Source organism: Pimephales promelas, chromosome 3, assembly GCF_988280905.1.
Source record: "Pimephales promelas chromosome 3, fPimPro1.hap1.1, whole genome shotgun sequence".
Lineage (NCBI taxonomy): Eukaryota > Metazoa > Chordata > Actinopteri > Cypriniformes > Leuciscidae > Pimephales > Pimephales promelas.
The window spans coordinates 14,141,876-14,160,989 of NC_142771.1; the positions used below are offsets into that span (position 1 = coordinate 14,141,876).

At 39.5% G+C, this 19,114-nt stretch overlaps 1 protein-coding gene across 4 annotated transcripts in view; it reads right to left on the reverse strand.

Moving 5' to 3' along the window:
* Positions 1–19,114, reverse strand: part of sdk2a (sidekick cell adhesion molecule 2a) — a 172,904-nt gene that overhangs the window by 23,363 nt on the left and 130,427 nt on the right. For all 4 annotated transcript variants that reach the window (XM_039687348.2, XM_039687346.2, XM_039687345.2 and 1 more), the window contains exons 16-33: positions 11,880–12,020; positions 11,544–11,725; positions 9,601–9,716; positions 9,239–9,434; positions 9,037–9,135; positions 8,761–8,952; positions 7,847–7,968; positions 7,640–7,749; positions 5,904–6,054; positions 4,748–4,985; positions 3,979–4,094; positions 3,698–3,887; positions 3,518–3,616; positions 2,338–2,532; positions 2,053–2,254; positions 1,852–1,955; positions 1,527–1,597; positions 1,305–1,440 (exon numbers count right to left, since the gene is read on the reverse strand). In XM_039687348.2, the coding sequence (XP_039543282.2) occupies positions 1,305–1,440; positions 1,527–1,597; positions 1,852–1,955; positions 2,053–2,254; positions 2,338–2,532; positions 3,518–3,616; positions 3,698–3,887; positions 3,979–4,094; positions 4,748–4,985; positions 5,904–6,054; positions 7,640–7,749; positions 7,847–7,968; positions 8,761–8,952; positions 9,037–9,135; positions 9,239–9,434; positions 9,601–9,716; positions 11,544–11,725; positions 11,880–12,020 (2,660 nt within the window). The remainder of the gene's footprint in view (positions 1–1,304; positions 1,441–1,526; positions 1,598–1,851; positions 1,956–2,052; positions 2,255–2,337; positions 2,533–3,517; positions 3,617–3,697; positions 3,888–3,978; positions 4,095–4,747; positions 4,986–5,903; positions 6,055–7,639; positions 7,750–7,846; positions 7,969–8,760; positions 8,953–9,036; positions 9,136–9,238; positions 9,435–9,600; positions 9,717–11,543; positions 11,726–11,879; positions 12,021–19,114) is intronic.

Here is a 19,114-nt window from a genome sequence, read left to right on the forward strand (position 1 = left end):
TTTATGACACCAAGGTTATGGGTTCGATTCTCAGGGAAAGTAAGAACCCAGATAGCAAACTGACATCCCAGACAGCAAACTGACATTGAATCAACGTGGAAACGACGTCTCTCATGACATTGAAACAACGTTGATTTGCTCATCGAATTAACGTTGAACCAACGTCAGACGCGGCATTCTTCAAAGCTAAATGAAATCGAAAATTGGTTTGCTTTCATAACGTTGAAACAACGCGTTGATTTCAAGTTGATTTTCCGTTAGTTTTGAAAGAATGACGCATCTGACGTTGGATCAACGTTAATTCGATGAGCAAAACAATGTCAGATCAACGTTGTTTCAATGTCATATTTCCACGTTGATTCAATGTCAGTTTGCTATCTGGGATTGAATCAACGTGGAAACATGACATCGAAACAACGTTGATCTGACATTGTTTTGCTCATCGAATTAACGTTGAACCAACGTCAGACGTGTCATTCTTTCAAAACTAACGGAAAATCAACTTGAAATCAACGTTGTTTCAACGTTATGAAAGCAAACCAATTTTCGACTTTCATTTCCCAGACAGCAAACTGACATTGAATCAACGTGGAAACGACGTCTCTTATGACATTGAAACAACGTTGATTTTGCTCATCGAATTAACGTTAAACCAACGTCAGACGCGGCATTCTTCAAAGCTAAATGAAAATTGAAAATTGGTTTGCTTTCATAAAGTTGAAACAACGCGTTGATTTCAAGTTGATTTTCCGTTAGTTTTGAAAGAATGACCCGCCTGACGTTGGTTCAACGTTAATTCGATGAGCAAAACAATGTCAGATCAACGTTGTTTCGATGTCATATTTTCACGTTGATTCAATGTCAGTTTGCTATCTGGGTTAGCTTTGAAGAATGCCGCGTTTGACGTTGTTTCAACGTTAATTCGATGAGCAAAATCAACGTTGTTTCAATGTCATGAGAGACGTCGTTTCCACGTTGATTCAATGTCAGTTTGCTGTCTGGGAACTGATAAAATATAAATGCAAGATATTCGAAGTATCATGTACAATGTATTTTTATTATCAGGTGTACCTTAAAATACATGGTAGAAATACCATGGTACATGAATATAATAATCAAGGTATAATCAATTATATGATATAATTATCATATAATAATCAATATCTAGCCCTCTTATCTACAAAAACTTTCCAGTCATGGTATAACATGGTGAATATTATACCATGACTGGAAAGTTTTTGTAGATAAGAGGGCTAGATAGACAAATACTAATTTAGACTTGAGTGAGTTTATATGAGACTCACCTGTGAGCTCAGCCCAGTTGCCTGGTGGGCTGTTCACGGTGCGCACTGTGAAGCTGCGTAGGCGATCGTAAAGCAGTTCTCTGTAGCGTACTCGAAAACCAAGCAAAATGCCATTGATCTCCTCCTCGGGGGGTGGCTGGATGGGTTTGAACAGATTATGTCATTATCTCCTGTTTCTAAACACAACATTCAACAACAAGATAAAGACGCATGTTCCCTCACCTTCCAGCGGACCAGCACAGATGTGGTGGTGTGCGGCGTCACAGAGAGGATTGTGGGAGCTTTGTCGGGAGCTAATGGAACACAAACAGACAGTTTGTTCAGCTAATGATTGCGGAGCTGCAAAGACCCTGATAAGAGTCGAACAACCAAGAGTGAAATCCAGCTAATAGTGGTGGAACTGTTAGCAGCGTTCTGGTTACACGCCAAAGGCCGAGCATGAGGTAACCCAGCAGTTTTCCCCCTTCACTGGCTGGATCCAATTTTGCCCACATTATGATTCATCTCAGGCCTCGACAGCATTAAAGCGTTTCGTAGTTGCTCCTACCATCCTGTAGAGTGGTGATTGCCTCGCTCTCCACGCTGTACTCGCTGTCCCCAATATCATTAGTGGCTTTCACTCTGAACTGGTAGGAAGTGAAAGGCTTGAGCCTGCAAACAGGAAAAAAGCTTAGTAGGACTACTGTGGTGCTACCAATTTTGTCCTCCATGACCTTCAAAGTTTGACACCGGATCAATTCAGGCTTACCTGTCTATGACGTAAGAGGTGGCCTCGTGGTTGACTGATGCCGAGTGGACAGTCCAGTTGCTGTCGGGCAGCTCTCTGTACTGGAGTGTGTAGTATCGGATGGGTGACAGACCATCGCTGCCTGGTTCCCACGACAGCAGCACACTGCGGGCCATGACCTCTTCCTGAGGCACAACGGGACGACTTGTGGGCTGTGGGCGTGCTGAGGGGAGATTAGGTGAGTCATTTTAATCAATGACATGCAGTAAACAGCACCTGACCTTGTAAAGAGAGGTTAAGCAGTACCTCTCTTTTCTGTAGTGACCACCAGTGCTTCGGCCGCTTCTCCCCAGCCCTTTCGAGTCTGGGCTGTGAGGCGGAACACATAAACACTCTCTGGTTTCAGTCCAGCTGCTGTATACTGTCGCGCACTTGGGTTGAGAACATCGACGATGGCGGAGGTAATAATGGAGGAGTTTCTCCGGTAAGCAATCTGATAGGCTAGATGAGAGAAACAGTTATCATGTAACTGGTCATACAAGCACCCCTTTAAATGGGATTCAGACCAACGCCTACCAGGATGGGATGCAAAGGCACTTACAAGGACACTAAAGACTAACAGCCTCTAGCATCTAGTAAGGTTTCAAAATTCTAGTGGGAACTGCTGGTATCGTCTCATTTTTAAAACTTGGGACAGTGTTGTAGTCGAGACCACCTCACGCGAGTCCGAGTCGAGACCGAGACCAGAGAGAGTCGAGTCCGAGTCAAGACCGAGTCCATAGAGAGTCGAGTCCGAGTCGAGTCCGAGACCAGTGAGGGTTGATTACCTAATTTACTTTTATTTACTTAGAGAAATCTTTTTCTTTTTTTTTACTGAATTTACTTAGAGTTTAAAAAATATGATCAGTTTAGGGTAAAAAGGCCACATAGTAGGTGGTGTTAAAAGCAATTTTATTACAATTTGTCATGCGCAGTTGCGCACTAGAAAATCACCAATCACTGGGCGTGTCAATCAATTTAAAGAAATATTTTATTAACATACATTAATAATCATGAAAAATATTTTGAATTGAACTCGAGTGGACTTGGGAATTAGTCCGAGTCCTAAAAAAAAAATGTTTGAGTACGAGTCAATTCCGAGTCCGAATGCATACGAGTCCATGACAAGACCAAGACCATTAAAATATGGTCTCGAGACCGAGTCCGAGACGAGTCCGAGTCTCGAGTACTACAACACTGACTTGGGACCAAATTCGGTACTTTTGACAACTCGTACCATCGTGCAGTGTGACTGCTCCAACGAAATGTCAATGGGACGACTGGGAGAAAAGTTTCGGCTGTGAGGTGTACCAATCCAATCTGACATGAAAGACTGTGGCCCAGCGTGCCATAGATTTTACCTATGGTCACACTGTGATCATGGTTTAGTCCGACAAGTAACAATAGCAAAGGGCTGCAAAAATCATATAGAGTGCACCCAATTTACCAAGGATGATGCCATTTGGCTGGGCAGGGGGCTGCCAGATCAGTCTCACAGAGGAAGTCCTAACTTCAGGGAAAAGGATCCCGACTGGAGGCCCAGGCACTGTTAAAAAATAAATAAATGTAACTAGCACAACATGAGCAAGATTAATAACTTATGGTGGTTGTTAATTGTGGCTCTCACCATCATCGAGTGTGCGCTCAAAGATGGGTGGAGAACTTGGCATGCCATCTCCTATACGGGTGAAGGATAGAACCTGGATCTCATAAAGCACATACTTCCCAAGACCAGTGAGCTGAACACTGTAAGTGGTATTTCCCTCCACCGTCCAGAAACGCAGAGCTGACTCGGCATCCTTCTCTTTGTATACCACCTAAAATGAGGAATAGATGCATCTTTTCAATGAACTAACTACAATGAACTCAAGGTCAAGAAATCTAGTAGGAAGCCAGTTAACAATGTACCTTATAGCCCAAAATCAATCCATTGCGGTCAGTCTCTGGCACGTCACCCCAGCGGACCAGGATGCTGCTGGAGGTGGTAGCAAAAGCTGAAACATTTGCAGGGCCACTGGAGGGGACTAACAAATGGAGAAAACATACAATTAACAACTGTAAGAGCGATCCGAGTTTCAAACGGGAACAGCGTGCATTTTGTCATTCATTGTACCTGTCACATATTTACAAGATAAAGCATGTCAATGCAGTCTGGTTACAATTCGGTACATAATTGTAAAAACGGTTTTCCGACTGCGCCGCCAGCTGTTAATCAAACTGTGAATGACAGAGATTTTGACTGATGAGAAAATAACATTTTCTTTTTTTCAATGCTTGCATGAAACAAATAACTTTTTAATGGTCTAAGCAATGGAAAGCAAATGGAGGAAAAGACCCCAGGGAGTGACATACTGTACAGTATCTCTCTAAAGCTTCTGATGAGATCTCTACAATCTCACAAACTTGGATTTGCTAAAGTTTGAAATCAAAACTCAAATATGTCTGATCAGTTTTTATTTCTCATAAGAATTTTAGGAGATACAAAGTTAGTTGAACCATAACAGCAAACTCCATTAAGACTCCTGGGCAATAAAGGAATAACCTTTGAGCTATAAAGTGTTCCTGTGGGCAGCCATCATAATTAATTCAATGCTCAGCATTGTTGTAAAAGCATTAGAAGGTGCAAAAGAGCAAAAGTACAAGAGAGGGAGGAAAGAAAGCACAGCAGATTTCTCACCTGACTCTCTCGTTCTCCCGTGAACTGGCTGGCTCCACGGTCCTGGCCCGATGCCATTGAACGACTGCACTCTGACCTCGTATTCTGTCCACTCCTCCAGGTCCTCAATGGTAAACTCTCTCTCTTGCCTGTCAGGAATAATGTGGGACAGGACCCCGGCCTTTGAGCCCAGCCGTGAGTACTGCACCCGGTAGCCCACCAGCTCTGGATTGCCATTGTATTCCCATTCTGGCAGTGGCTAGAATACAGACACATTTCAACTTAGATTAGAAATTTTTGCATCTTAGAATATTTATCACCACTCGTCTTATCACAAATGAAATCTCCCCCAAAACAATGAGATGCAAAATGGAGACTTCTGCTTAAGTTTCCAATTGTTTTCTGATGCATCTCCCGAGAAGAAGACCCCAAAAATCTCACATATGTCTCTTCAGAAGAGACAATGGGCCTCATTCATTAATAATTGTGTGTATTTTCCAAAAAAAAAAATAAATAAATAATTTGTTTTCTTTCTAATATTAATGAATTTGGAACAGCAGCTTTAAAAGAAAATAGTGTCATTGTCCAGCTTAAGTAAGTTCAGAGTTGATTGATTTCTGTTGTAAAAAGTTATTAATTTAGCTCATTTATCAATATGGCAGCTCAATTTTACAGTTTATGTCAAGTTTAGGCTTACAACCAGGGTTAGGTGCTTCTACATCAGTGTTAATGACCATCATTTCCCTCTGATTTTATGGGATAAGTTAAGTATAGGGTTAGATTTACGGGTAGGTATAGGGTAATGAGACCCAAAGTCTAAAAACGTTCTCAAATTTGCGGAGATACCAAAGGAAAGTTGAGATACCAACAGTTCTCATTAATTTCTTCCAAGATTTAATTACCAAACTTTCCAACACAGTCTCATATGTGTGTGTGTCGACTTTAATTTCTCCATAGTAATTGGGAATAGGAAGCAATAAGAAACATATAAGTTGCTACTTAAATAAAAGACTGGGACCTATATTAATTCTCCAAAGCTATATGAACAAGAAAACACTGATCAATAAAATTTTCCTATGGGTTGAAATGCAATCTCCGGACTACTCAAAATAAAACGAACACACATCTTTTCCTCTTAAGCATATCGATCACATTCCAGAATGCAATGCATACGTACCACCCATCTGAGCCACAGGCTGGTCTCGCTGGCAGTGCGGAGAGTGATGTTGGCTGGGGCAATGTCAGGAGGAGCCTGTAGGGTCTGGATCTTCCTGGATGGCTGGCTGGGTGGGCTTGTGCCTACTATATTCACCTGCCTCATTCGAAACCTAAAATCAAACGGCAAGTTATAACGCAGCCTACAGGCACCATATGGGCCATTCTACAGAATCGGTGCAAACTGCGGTCCCGCAACCAAAAAACACATTTAAAAATCACTGAAGTATTCAAATGTTTACTAAGATGCTTCTATTATCTACTGAATCCCACAATAATATTTAAAATATCAGTAAGCTTAATAAATATAAATTTATGTGTACTTTCAATTGGGAGGTGGCTGTTTTGAACCTTAACCCCTAAATTCCCACTCATGAAAATTATATTGAAATAATCAATGCAATTTTTTTTCCATTGACGTTTTTAAAAAAATATCATAAGAAATAAAATTTTCTTTGTAAATCATGAAACTTTACGTATGTAAAGGAATGTGTCCCATGTTGTCATGTCACTACCGAAACAGTGAATGTTTTAGTCCATTGGCTGAGATTGTTTTTGACAACACCCCTACATTTTTAATCGGAAAATATTCCTGCGTCCATCTCTCTCATATCTACATAGTAAGTAGATGGGTCCCATAATTTTGAGGTAAATGTGTTCAAAAGTCTGAAAATCTGTGTAGCTTTAAGGAATGTCACTACCAAACACCTTTTTTTCCCTACAATTAAGCAAACTTTTTTGGGTGTTATTCCATAAAATAGAATTTTTATGTGTGAATAACTGTTAAGAACTGTGCTAGCTAACCATGTGCTTATTAGCATCTTTGAGCTAGGCTCAAAAGTATCGAAAATTGTCACTACAAAGACGTGGTGAAGTTTCGGTTGTGACATCATTGTTTTTTTTTTTGGGGTGTTTTTTGATAAAGTTTAGTTTTTATGTGTGTACAACTGCTCAGAACTGTGCTAGCTGACCATGTGCTGATTGAAACTTTTGAGCCTAGCTCAAAGATGCTAAAAATTGTCTCTACCGAAGCAGTCTCAAAAGAAACGTGGTAAAGTTTCGATTGTGACATCTTTTTTTTTTTTTTTTTGGGTGTTATTCGATAGAATTGTGGGTTTTTTTGTGTGTACAACAGTTCAAAACTGTTGTAACTCACCATGTGCTGATTAGCATAAAAGTATCACTAGTATTGTCACTACCGCAACAGTGATGTTGTGACAGGACAACATGTTATAATAGTGTTAGGTTCAATGTATATTCAACTGAAAGAATCTTTAATTTATCAGTATGATTAATTGTTTACTAAGATAAAATATGTAAATCTCATAAATTACAATTGAAAAATTGTTAAAATTGTATTTGTAATTGATTAACATGTGAATTTTTTTTTAAATGAAATAGCAAGAAATATGTAAACAAAACCATAATAGGTCAATATAACCCTTCTTAATAAATTATATATTATTGTGTTTCGGTAGTGAACAATTTGGAGAGAGGAAAGATATTTCAAAACTTTCTGAAAATACAATATGAGAATTAACAGCACAATTACTAGAAATGTGTACCTTGGATATTATACAATTTGCATACATATAATATTTGTGTGAAAAGACAACGTTTTTTTTGACTTTGACTTTGAACCAAATCTGTAGAATGTCCCAGTATATCTCAGATTTCAACACGTCTCATGGGATGAACCTGTAGTATGTGTAGGGGTTCAGGCCCAGGACCTCAAGGGATCGTGCATCAGGCTCATTGGCCAACTGATGGGCCATGACCCACTCCTCATTTTCTCCGATAACACCGATCTGAACGTGCAGAAAAGGAAAGAGAGAGATCAGTGATGGCTAATAAAAAAGGTGATAGCTTGAGGTAAATCCTCAACGTAAATTTGTTCTGAACTACCTGTGCCTCTACCAGCCAGCGGGAGATAGATGTTTTGCCATCGTAGCCCGGTTTGAACTGCAGGGTAACTGAACGTGGGCTGATGTTGGAGATGGCGATGTTGGTAGGAGGTCCAGGCATCTCTATGGGAACGGGGGCAATGAAAAGCGCAAGATGAATGGTAGAAATGTCTCATTGGGAAAAAATAAAAATGCCTTGCAACAATATTTTTGCAATTCACTTGCAATGCCTCCTGCTCAATTATAAAATTAAGTAAGTCAGACCATACTGAACAATATGCAAACGACCTTTACATTCCATCCTCAGCTTTGCGTTCGGCGGGGAAAAATGCATTCAGAATTGTCCTTATTTACATGACACATTTCTGTCTGCCATCAGGTAATTTTTGCATGCAGAAGCAGAAGCTTTCAAATTAGCATCAGCAACAAAAAGTAAGACAAGATAGGTTTGATTTAAAAACAGAGTGATCCATCCTGCATCCCGATGATTCATTATAAGCATCTAAAGAGGACAACTTCAAAGCATTTTTTTCATGGTGTCTCGTCTCACTGTCTTTAGTCTCTTGCTTGTGTCTAAGAGGTGGCTGAAGAATATGAATATTAATGCACAATGCCATCATATTCAGCGTGCCTTCATTAACGCCGATATCAAGAGGAAGGCTAATAAGGGCACACAGTTAAAGTTAACATCCTGAGGAATGTAAAACCCGGTTGTCTTTTAAGCACAGTAAACAGTAAAGTGTTTGTTGGTTTAACTTAGAAAAGTAAGTTACCTGGATGCCTTAATATTTTTAGTTCATTGACATTACAAATTGGAGTTAAAGCCCCCCTGCAGCAGCTACAAATTCTACACTTTTGCTGGAAAATGACGGTATCGCCATATCAAAACATGAATTTGAATGAGTAGAAACTGACCTGGTGGCACTCCAGAGGATATGGTGGAGGACGACAGCTGACCTTGACCTTTGGAGGTCATCCCGGCCACCTGAATGGTGTATGTAGTGAGTGCAGTCAAACCGGTGACCCGGTACTCCTGCGTTATGTTCGGCAGGTAATGCGTGACACGCGTGTTCGTTCTGTTGAATTCCTCCCAGGAAATGCGATACCCTGCGAGCACAAGACAGAAAGCGGTTGAGAATACACTCACTTCCAAAGAAATCGAAGAAATCGTCAATTTCCTGGTATGGGTACCTGTGAGGATGCCGTTCTTCTCAGGCGGATCTTTCCAGCTCACTTTGAGAGAAGTGTCCAGGATTTCTGTGAAGCTCAGGTGACCTACAGGTCCTGGGGCTGAGAATACAGACACCCAGACTGAGTCTTTTCAAACGGACACATGCAAGCCTGAAGTGAGCTTTGTTATGTGTAGAGACGGATACGTAAAAAGGACACTTACAGTCTTCATGAGTGCGTATGCGCTGCGGAGTGCTTCGAGGACCATCACCTGGCGTCGTGAAGCACAGCACGCAAGTCAAGTACTCGGTGAACTTCTTCAGTCCGGTGATGTAACCCACATGAACACTGTCTTGAAAATTGGGTCTCACTGTAACCAAGGTAACATCTTCCTCGTGGCCTGGTTGCCATGCCAACAGCTGACATAAAAAAAACGGACAGATGTGACCACCATCGCTTAGCACAAGCCAATGTGAATCCTGCTGCTGTCTCAGCATGACATATTGGAAGTAATGAAACCATTACAATAAAAAGAGCACTGCAGTCCCATGCTTGTCCAATAGAGGGCAGTGGATGGACGCTCACCTTGTATCCCTGGTTGATGCCATTGATAAACTGTGGACTCGGGGCGCTCCACATGAAACGGACTGTGGTGGAGTTGACAGCCTCCGCCTGGACGTTCCCAGGTGGGACCGTGGGCACTTGAAAAGAAGAGATTTGAGGAGATGAGATGGTGTGGAAAAAGCAGACAGGGACTGAAAAAGAGACAGAGACCTTAATTCCATCCTTTTTTTGTGAGAACTATAGTGTTTACACTGTTATCGTATCTAAAAAGGGATCTAGCATGAAAATCAGCAATTTTAAACAGGTGATTTTGATCTGTCACACTTCACAGATCTGTATACAACCATAAATATGTCATAATTTTTGACATAATCTGTTTAAATTTGGTATGAATATGATTTCAAGACCAAAACAAATATATTTGGCTGTGTTCCCTCATGTTGTGTGTGAAACTGTAAATGTTTGATTTTTTTTTACCCTTTACAAATAATTTAATATTCCTTAAAATTGTGACAAACAAGAAGTGACATCATTTTCTCAGCATGATGAGAAGACAAGTAAATCATTTCATTAATTTTCTCAATTGTAACACCAACTGTAATGTTGATGGCTTAACTATTCAACCCTGTTACCCAAGTTACTGAAAGAAAAAAGTGCTCAGAAATATTAAATTATAGAAATATATCTAATTTTAAATTAAATATTACATCTGTTCAAATCATATAAATATTTAATTATCTACTTTTTAATGACCATATATATATATATATATATATATATATATATATATATATATATATATATATATATATATTAATTAAATACTATTTGTTTGATAATATTTTTTTCTTACATGAACTTGGGTAACAGAGTTGAATAATGCATTTACATTTACAGTTTGTGGAAAAATAGAGATTATTATTTTCTTCTCGTCATGATGAAGAAAGGGTTCAAATGATGTCATGTCCTATGTCTCACAATTTTAAGGAATATTGTGTTTTTGAAAAAAATAATTTATATATATTTTATATATATTTATATAATATATATATTTTTTTTTTTTCAAAATGCATTATTCAACTCTGTTACCCAAGTTCTTGTAAGAAAAAAATATTATCAAACAAATAATAGTATTTAATTCACAGGAAATGTTAAATCATTCACTTAATAATACATTAAATATTACATCAGTTGAAATCATATCATTCTTTAGCAAGATGGGAATAAAGATAATCTTATTAAATTTTCTCAATTTTTACACAAAACATATAGTGATGGTATGTGGTATAGTGATGTAACCTGCTACTGTAAATGGTATGATGGTATAGTGATGTAACCTGCTACTGTAAAAAACAATGACCAATAAATAATTGTCTTTAATTTATATGAGAAACATTCAATCTAAAAGGCATTTATGGCAAAATTGACTAACCATTTGCGCCAAAGCAAACCCTAAAAAATTACTGTCAGGGTTTAACAAAGACACAGTGAAAAATTAGCGATAAAAAGGCATAGACACAACTACTTTTGCGGTTGACCTTATTGCATATGCATTTGTATGAGTTTCCTTTTCAGACACAGTTTATGGGAGGAGAGTATTTAAATGAATCATGCAAGGTGATTAACTAAGGTTTGCGCTCGTCAATTTACTGGTGTTTGCACCATTATTTACCGCCCCAAAAAAAGTCTTAAACCAGACGTTAATTTGCATTGCTCTTTGTAGATTGCGTTGGTCTTCGTGGAAATGATCCAGCTGCATCTGTGTTTGGGATTTTGCTCTCACGGCAATTTGCCGTTTAGTAAATCGTACGCCAAACCCAGACAGCAACATACTATCGGCCCAGATCCAGCCCATATCTGGTACTCGTTGAATTCACATGAACCAGAAGTGGCCCGAATCTGGGCCGACACTATGTTTCTATCTGGGAAATCTGTTGATTATAAAATACTCTCAAGGTCCTCACCGCCTTGTAGAGTCCATTCCGTGACTTTGGGGCTGTAGACGCCCTGGCCTGCCCCGTTATAAGCGGCCACCTCAATCTCGTAGTTGGTCCAAATGATGAGGTCCTCCAGCAGAAGATTTGTTTGGTCTGGGTTAGTGATGTTCTTCATCTGACAGTCCACCGGTAATCCAGACAGACAGTACCTGAGTGGCACGGTGGGAATAGTATGAGACATTGAAAAAGCATCTGTCCCATGACTTCTGAGACGCAAATATAGGAGCTCTCACTGAGTGGGCTTCTAGAAGATGATTCTGCTGAGAGCAGCTTGATTGTGTAAGAGTCCCAGAGATCTCTCACCTGATGATGTAGCCTTGAAGCGGCCCGTTTTGGTGGTTCTCAGGGGGCGGCTGCCACTGGATCATGATGGACTGGTTGGTTCGGCCACTGGCTATCACTGTCTGAGGAGGGGCGCTTGGGGGCTCCTCCGGTAACAGTACTCTAAAAACAGGGAATTGTGAGAAAGAGCCAAAAAAAAAAAAGGGATTAAAAGAGAAAGTGAAATGGCCATGTGACACAGCCAGGGTTGAGTTGGTAACCTCGCTCTCCACCCAATTATTGCCTTGATTTAATGTACCATCGAATACAGAGCCAAAAATACAAATGCATCATTTAAAAGAAAGATGAAGAGAAAGAGAAAGAAATCACTGGAAGATTAATATTACATGCAGCAAGGTCTAGCTGTCTCAGACCTCATCGAAAATGTGAATTTCGTTTTTTTCTGTTATTATTTTAACCTGGAAATAAGCAAGGTTGTATGATTTTGAGAAAAATTAAGGAACGGTATGGTGCAAAAACCAGATCTACAATATGTGAACACATTTATGACAATGGGCCCTATCATACACCTGGCGCAATGTGGTGCGGGGCAAGTGTATTTTGCTAGTTTCATGCCAAGTAGCTTTCTTTTTCACGTCCTGCGCCACGCCGTTTAAATAGCAACTGCATTTGCAACTATTTGTGCGCTCATGAAAAAAAAAAAAGGTCTGGTTTTCACAAGGTGTGTTCAGGCTAGGGTTGGGCATCGTTTGAGTTTGAACGATTCTGATTCCGATTCCGATTCCTTGTTTCGATTCCGGTTCCTAACGATTCTCGATTACGATTCTTTTAAGAGGCAGGGTCAAAAAAGTTTAGCTAACCTTGCCAACCAATGGTCTTTCTGAAGGAAATAATCCTTTCTGAAGGAAATACTCCTTCTGTCACAAATACTCCTTTTGTCACAAATTTTGCAGAGATTTCGTTATTTTTAGAAAAGTGAAGCCACACTTTGGACCGCCGACGTAAGCTACTCATGTTCGACTCGGGCGGTTATGCCAACACTTCTGGTAGACGCTTCTTCGTTTGTGTTGTTCAGCGGTTTCTTCTTCCGCTCGACGGACTGTGAATATCGAAACTAGGAATCGAAATTTTAACTTTTGAACGATTCCGGGAAAAACGAAAAGTTAGTCCCAGTTCCAATCGATACTCGATTCTCGATACCCAACCCTAGTTCAGGCGCTTTGATATTTTAAGGCAACTGAAATAGACTGCACCATTGACCATCAAAAACCAGGTCTAAAGTCAATAGCGCAGTTTTTTTATTGTTATTTAAAGTGAACATTAGTAATATGAGCCTATAGGTGGGTCCACAACGCGCATACACTCGCAGCACACAAACATGCCAAATATTAAAAATAAAAGGATTACAATGAAAAATATTTATATAGTGTACAAAGATATGGTGAAATCCGGCTTGTCCCGTCGATGGACGCGCACAAGCAGATCGGTTTTCTCTCTGGAGAAGCGTTCAGTGTTTCCGCTTGCAAATGTCAATAGCGAATTCACCATGGTGCGAGCGCAACTGGCTTTTGAATGAAATGGAAAATGACACTCTGATTGGTTTATTGCACATACGCCCAAAACACACCCATTACTCTTTAAGAGAATAGGAACAACCCTTTTAGACCATTATATCCCATCGTTAAACTAGCAAAAGTGGATTCGGACACACCGAGCTTGCTTTAGACCATGTGCTCACCGGTCACAATTGTAATTGCTTCTTTTTTCTTATTTCTGGAAGCTCAAAAAAATGTGGTTATTGACTTAATCCTACACTGAACGTATGCCACACCTGTGAGGTGGATGGATTATCTCGGCAAAGGAGAAGTGCTCACTAACACAGATTTAGAGAATATATGATATACAATATTTGAGAGAAATAGGCCTTTTGTGTACATAGATCTTTGAGTTCAGCTCACGTAAAATGGGGGCAAAAACAAAAGTGTTGCGTTTATTTTGTTCTGTGTAGTTTTCGGTAGCCCAGAAACTTTCAATGTGTTGGACCAAGCAGAATTTCCTCCAGGGTGTAACTTTGTACATGACAACCTTTTTCACCTCACCAAGCCTCCTTCACGAAATGACAAAATGAGGTATTGGATGTCTTGGAATGAATTGTGTCAATAGGTCTAATAGGAAGAATTTGTATGAATTCTGTCTATGGTGTTTCCCACCACAGTATAAAACTTAATATTTCACTAACTTAACCCCTTAACTGTCACCCCCCTTTTTTGAATAGACATGGAAATGCTCATTTCAAACTTAAATGGTTGTAATTTAAGAATGCTTTGGAATATAGACGCAAGATTGGTCTCGTTTTAAAGAAGACATTTGGCAGATTTTTCTCGAAGTGAAATAAATTAAGAAAGTTATAGAAGTTTGAGTTTATGGAAATGTACAATGTAAAAAAAATAATTATTCAAATTTTATATATATATTTTCAAAACCGGGGCTACTCTAAAACTGCAGAAAAATCAAAGCCAAAAATCTGAACAAGTTGTGCTTTAAATTTTAGGTTGATATCTATAGTTTGGGCGCAGTACCAAACTTTTTCACTAGGGCACAACCAGACTCCATTACAGCCCATATAAGGGCGCCTCCATTTCCAAATGCGTTTTGAGTGATCTGAACCATTATTTTCACAAATTTCACACAATTTATGAAGTAGAAATCCTATTCAGAAGTAGTATGGGAAGTTTGGCAGATTTTGATATGAATTCAACCTCTAAGAATCACATACAAAGAACACGCATGCGCGTTATAGCTTATCGCCATAACACAAATGGTGAATTTATTTAATTTTTTTTCGTAATATTTAAAACATTTTCAGACCTTTTTCCTAAAATAAGTGATTGGATGCAATCTTTTGAACTCTTGGCATGAATTCAAACTGAGGTTTCTAACTTTTTTCCATTATTTTTCATGTTCATTGCTATTTCAAAATAAAGGTCTGAACACGCTTTATGAGTATGAAAATATTCTTGGCGCAAATTGATAAATTATGGCTCCTGTGTAAATTATTATTAAAATCAGTCACCAAATATGGAAACTAGAGATTGTAAGCTTTCAAACGATATATAGTTTGTCAATATTACTTAAGGTATTTTCTACGATATTATTCTTTTAAAAATAAAATGGCAAGCGTCCCACCTGTGGGACGGTGACAGTTAAGTTACCCAACATAAAATTAAAGAGGGCATATTGTTTGAGTGTTAGGGAGGTCTAAGGAGTAAAATGCACGTACATAATTGCAAAAAAATGTGGGGTTAAAATAGGGCCAATTGACCACATATATACTGACTGTATCTGAGTGTCATTGTAATGCACCAGTTGCCGGTGAATACTGATTAAGGGCTTTGATTCTCCATTTCAGAAGCCGTCTGAGAGCTGACTGCATTTCAAGTAGTGGCCCTCGAGATGCATGCTTTCACTCAACGTGAGATGATCAAAGACGCCACAGCCAAAATTGGCTAATGACACAGAGTACAACAGATCCAGAAAGACTCCTCTTAAATCTATTTAGCTTGACATCTTGATATCTCCTGCGTGAGAGCTGCAGTTCTGTGGCTGAGATAAAGCGCAGTGTTTTAGGATCAAAGAAATAGGCGCGGATCCTTGAGCGGCGCAGTCCTGTTATGTCACCCCCCACTTCTGCGGGTTCCCCCGTCTGAACGCACCGACAGAAGAATGTCTTCTGATCTGCAAGTTGCGAAATGAGTGGAAGTTGTTAGTTGAGAGAATAGATCTGGTGTGAGATGAGCTCAGAGTCTGTGGGAATGGTAATTTTTCCTTTTTTTACGGGGGTGCGTTTGACAGAACCGGGGAGGTTTATAATACCTGTTAGCATTCATGTTCATCTCACTGGCAGCTGCTTGCTCAGATAATACATGATTTTTAAATCTGTTCAAGTGAGTTCAGTTCAAATCAATTCAATAATTCACCTATAACATGCTTATTTCACACCAACTTTTGGAGTAAATACGTAATTTGAACGAATCGGTGAATGAATCTGAACAAATATCTGCATTGAAACACTGATTTTGATCATTTTCCACATTGATAATGATAAGAAATGTTTCTTGAGCATCAAATCAGCATATTACAATTACGATTTCTGAAGGGTCATGTGACACTGAAGACTGGAGTAATTATGCTGAAAATTCAGCTTTAAAACACGTTCAAATAGAAAGTAGCCATTTTAATTTGTGCTAATATTTCACTATATTGCCTGCAGAGTTACAACATCCAGCATAAACCTTGACCATTTGTTTTTCATATGCTAAATTATAAATTAGGTGTCAAATGATGAAACCTCCAGGAAGTTCACCACTTTGACCACTGTGTTCGAGAACAATATGGCATTCTCATAATAGCGTGTTATGCATTTTCGCCCCCAGGAATGTTAGCTCTTGACGTGGCATTGCATCAGCTACACATTTTTTTTCTTTTCTAATATTTTCCCAGTTTGCTTTTTGTAAGTCCGTCGAGGACTTTGGTATACTGGGCGGCAGATTATTGATTTGCCACAGCTGTGTATGCGCAGGAAGCTGCAGACGGGCAAATAATGTTTACTACTTCCCACATGCCTTCAGATCTCATCCTCAAACATTGATTTGAGCTTGACTTTTTCCATTTTCTATTTTCAATCAGTCTCCCTCCAGCTGTAATGCAGCATACAAAAGCCGAAACTCCGAATGTAACTGTTCTATCAGATTACGAGAATCAAATATCTGTGAACGACTGCTTCTTTCATAGCAGGATCCCTTAAGACACAACCAGATATACGAATATTAATGCTAAAACATTGCATGTTGTTTGGCATTTTCTCGGTTTTTGGGGCATCTTTGAGGCAAGGTTTACGTGCGCGCATGTTTGTGTGTGCGTTTCATACGTTCCTGTGGGATCGGAGCATGTTTGAAGGTATTTGGCGCTCTCCGTAATGCTGAGAACGAGTTGTTGTACAAAAGCTGTTAAAGTCTCTCCATTTCCATTTCTCACAGCACTGGCTACGATTCAGGTGAATAATGCACTCCCTCCTCACGAGGGTCTGCGAGAAGAAAGTCTTCCAGCTTTTATGGCGATTCTCCTACGCTTAATTCCAATTCTCGTGGACATGTCTGCGCTAGTACTTAGGACAGCCCAGGAAATCCTGTAACTGACTGTCTAATGGAAAGCGTTGTACTGTAAAATCTCTACCTTCAATCTGATTGGCTGATATTCACTTCTGGAAGTAAGGGAACAGCAGTTTTCTTAGCAAGCTGTCTTGGCAATGAGGATGAAAACTATTTGTAAGTGTCTTTAACTACTATGTAGGCCTAGTAGCTTTTAAAATAATCAGTTGATTCAATGCACTTATTTTTTACCAACCTGTTTTTACACTGTGTTTATATTTCAAAATCCCTCAATGTAATTACACTGTTGACCCTCCCTACATCTTAAACCTTACATACTCATAGGCTTACATTATGTCTACACTAGAGACAACAAAGGCTACGTTCACACTGCAGGCTGAAACGACCTAATTCCGATTTTTTTGCCCCTATGCGACCTGTATCTGATTTTTTCATGACAGTCTGAACGACACAGATCCGATCTTTTCAAATGCGACCCAGGCCACTTGGCTATGTGGTCTAAATCCGATTTGTATCCGATCTTTTGAAATGCGACTTCAATCTGAACGGCCAGGTCACATATATCCGACCCGCACGTCATTGCAAGCACCTGTAGCCAGCCAATACACGCTAACTCCAACGCGTTTCCTCACTGTTATGGGCCACTGCAGACGTGTCTCTTCCCCAGTGTTGTGCCTGAACGCGTTCAATGAACGATAGTGCATGAACGCGTTCATATTTTCGCGTATCATATTATTCACGTTCGCCTGAAATAAACATACTGTATTACTGCCTGATGAACATTACTGTGAACACGTTCATTCTGGTGTATGTGAACGTGCGCTCTCTGTCAGTATAACTTTGTACAGTAGGGTGCCAGATATAGAGCCTTCCAAGCGAAAACCTGGCTAAAACACATGTGAACATGCCTTAAAATGTAGCGAACAACCACCCAATCTGGCAACACCGCGGCCGCCGGTGACAAAGCAAGGAGCGGACACGCACTATCAATTAAACGGGTTTCATGACGAGGTCGGTGAGGATCGGAAAAATCTTACATTTATGTGCAAACTGCCCGTCGATAAAATAATTATTGTCTGTGTTTGTATATGGGCTGTGGCAATAATAATAATAAAACAAAAGCTCGCAACATATGAAAAAAAAGAACTATTCTGCAAACAACAAGTGACGTCTTGGACCGTTGATTACTCTTCTGCGCATGCGGGTCACTTCTGGGTCATTTCACGTTCACACAGGAGATCACAAAAGGACGCATTTAATTGGAAATGTGAACGGCCTTGCAAAAAAATCGCATTTTTTCAAAAAATCGGAATTGAGCAAAAGAGACCGTTGCAAATTAATTTGTTCTTCGTGCCAAAAGTAGTGTGATCAATTTAAATACGTCAGAAGTACAGCAAGGCATCAGTCTACTGTCAGGATTTTGTCATGTCAAGTCACGCCGAACCGATTATAATGAATTCGCATTGTGTAGGCAGAGTGTTAGAGCTTTATGCGCCACTATTTAAACCCCCATGTCATCCAAGATATCCATGTCATTTATTCTTCAGTCGAAAAGAAATTAAGGTTTTTGATGAAAACATTCCAGGATTTTTTTTCCATATAATGGACTTCAATGGGAACCAAACGGTTCAAGGTCCAAAAGACAGTTTCAGTGCAAACTGTTCAAAGGGCTTTAAACGATTCCAGACGATAAATAAGGGTCTCATCGAGCAAAACGATCGATCATTTAAAAAAAAAGTGACAAAGTTTAAGTTTTATAAGCTCAAATGGTCATCTTGCTCTGTTCTGTGATGCGCGTTCGTGACTCTCCTGTTCAAACTCGTTCATCAAAATGAACAAATCTTTTTTCGTGTCATTTGGTTAATTCAACGAACGAAATGAACGAGTTGACTCGGGAAAAGATTCGTTCATTTTGATGAACAAGTTCGAATAGGAGAGTCACGCATCACAGAACAAAGCAAGGCGACCATTTGAGCTTATAAAACTTAAGCTTTGTTACTTTTTTTTAAATGAGCGATCATTTCACTTGATAAGACCCTCATTCATCGTCTGGAATCGTTTAAAGCCCTTTTGAACAGTTTGCAGTTT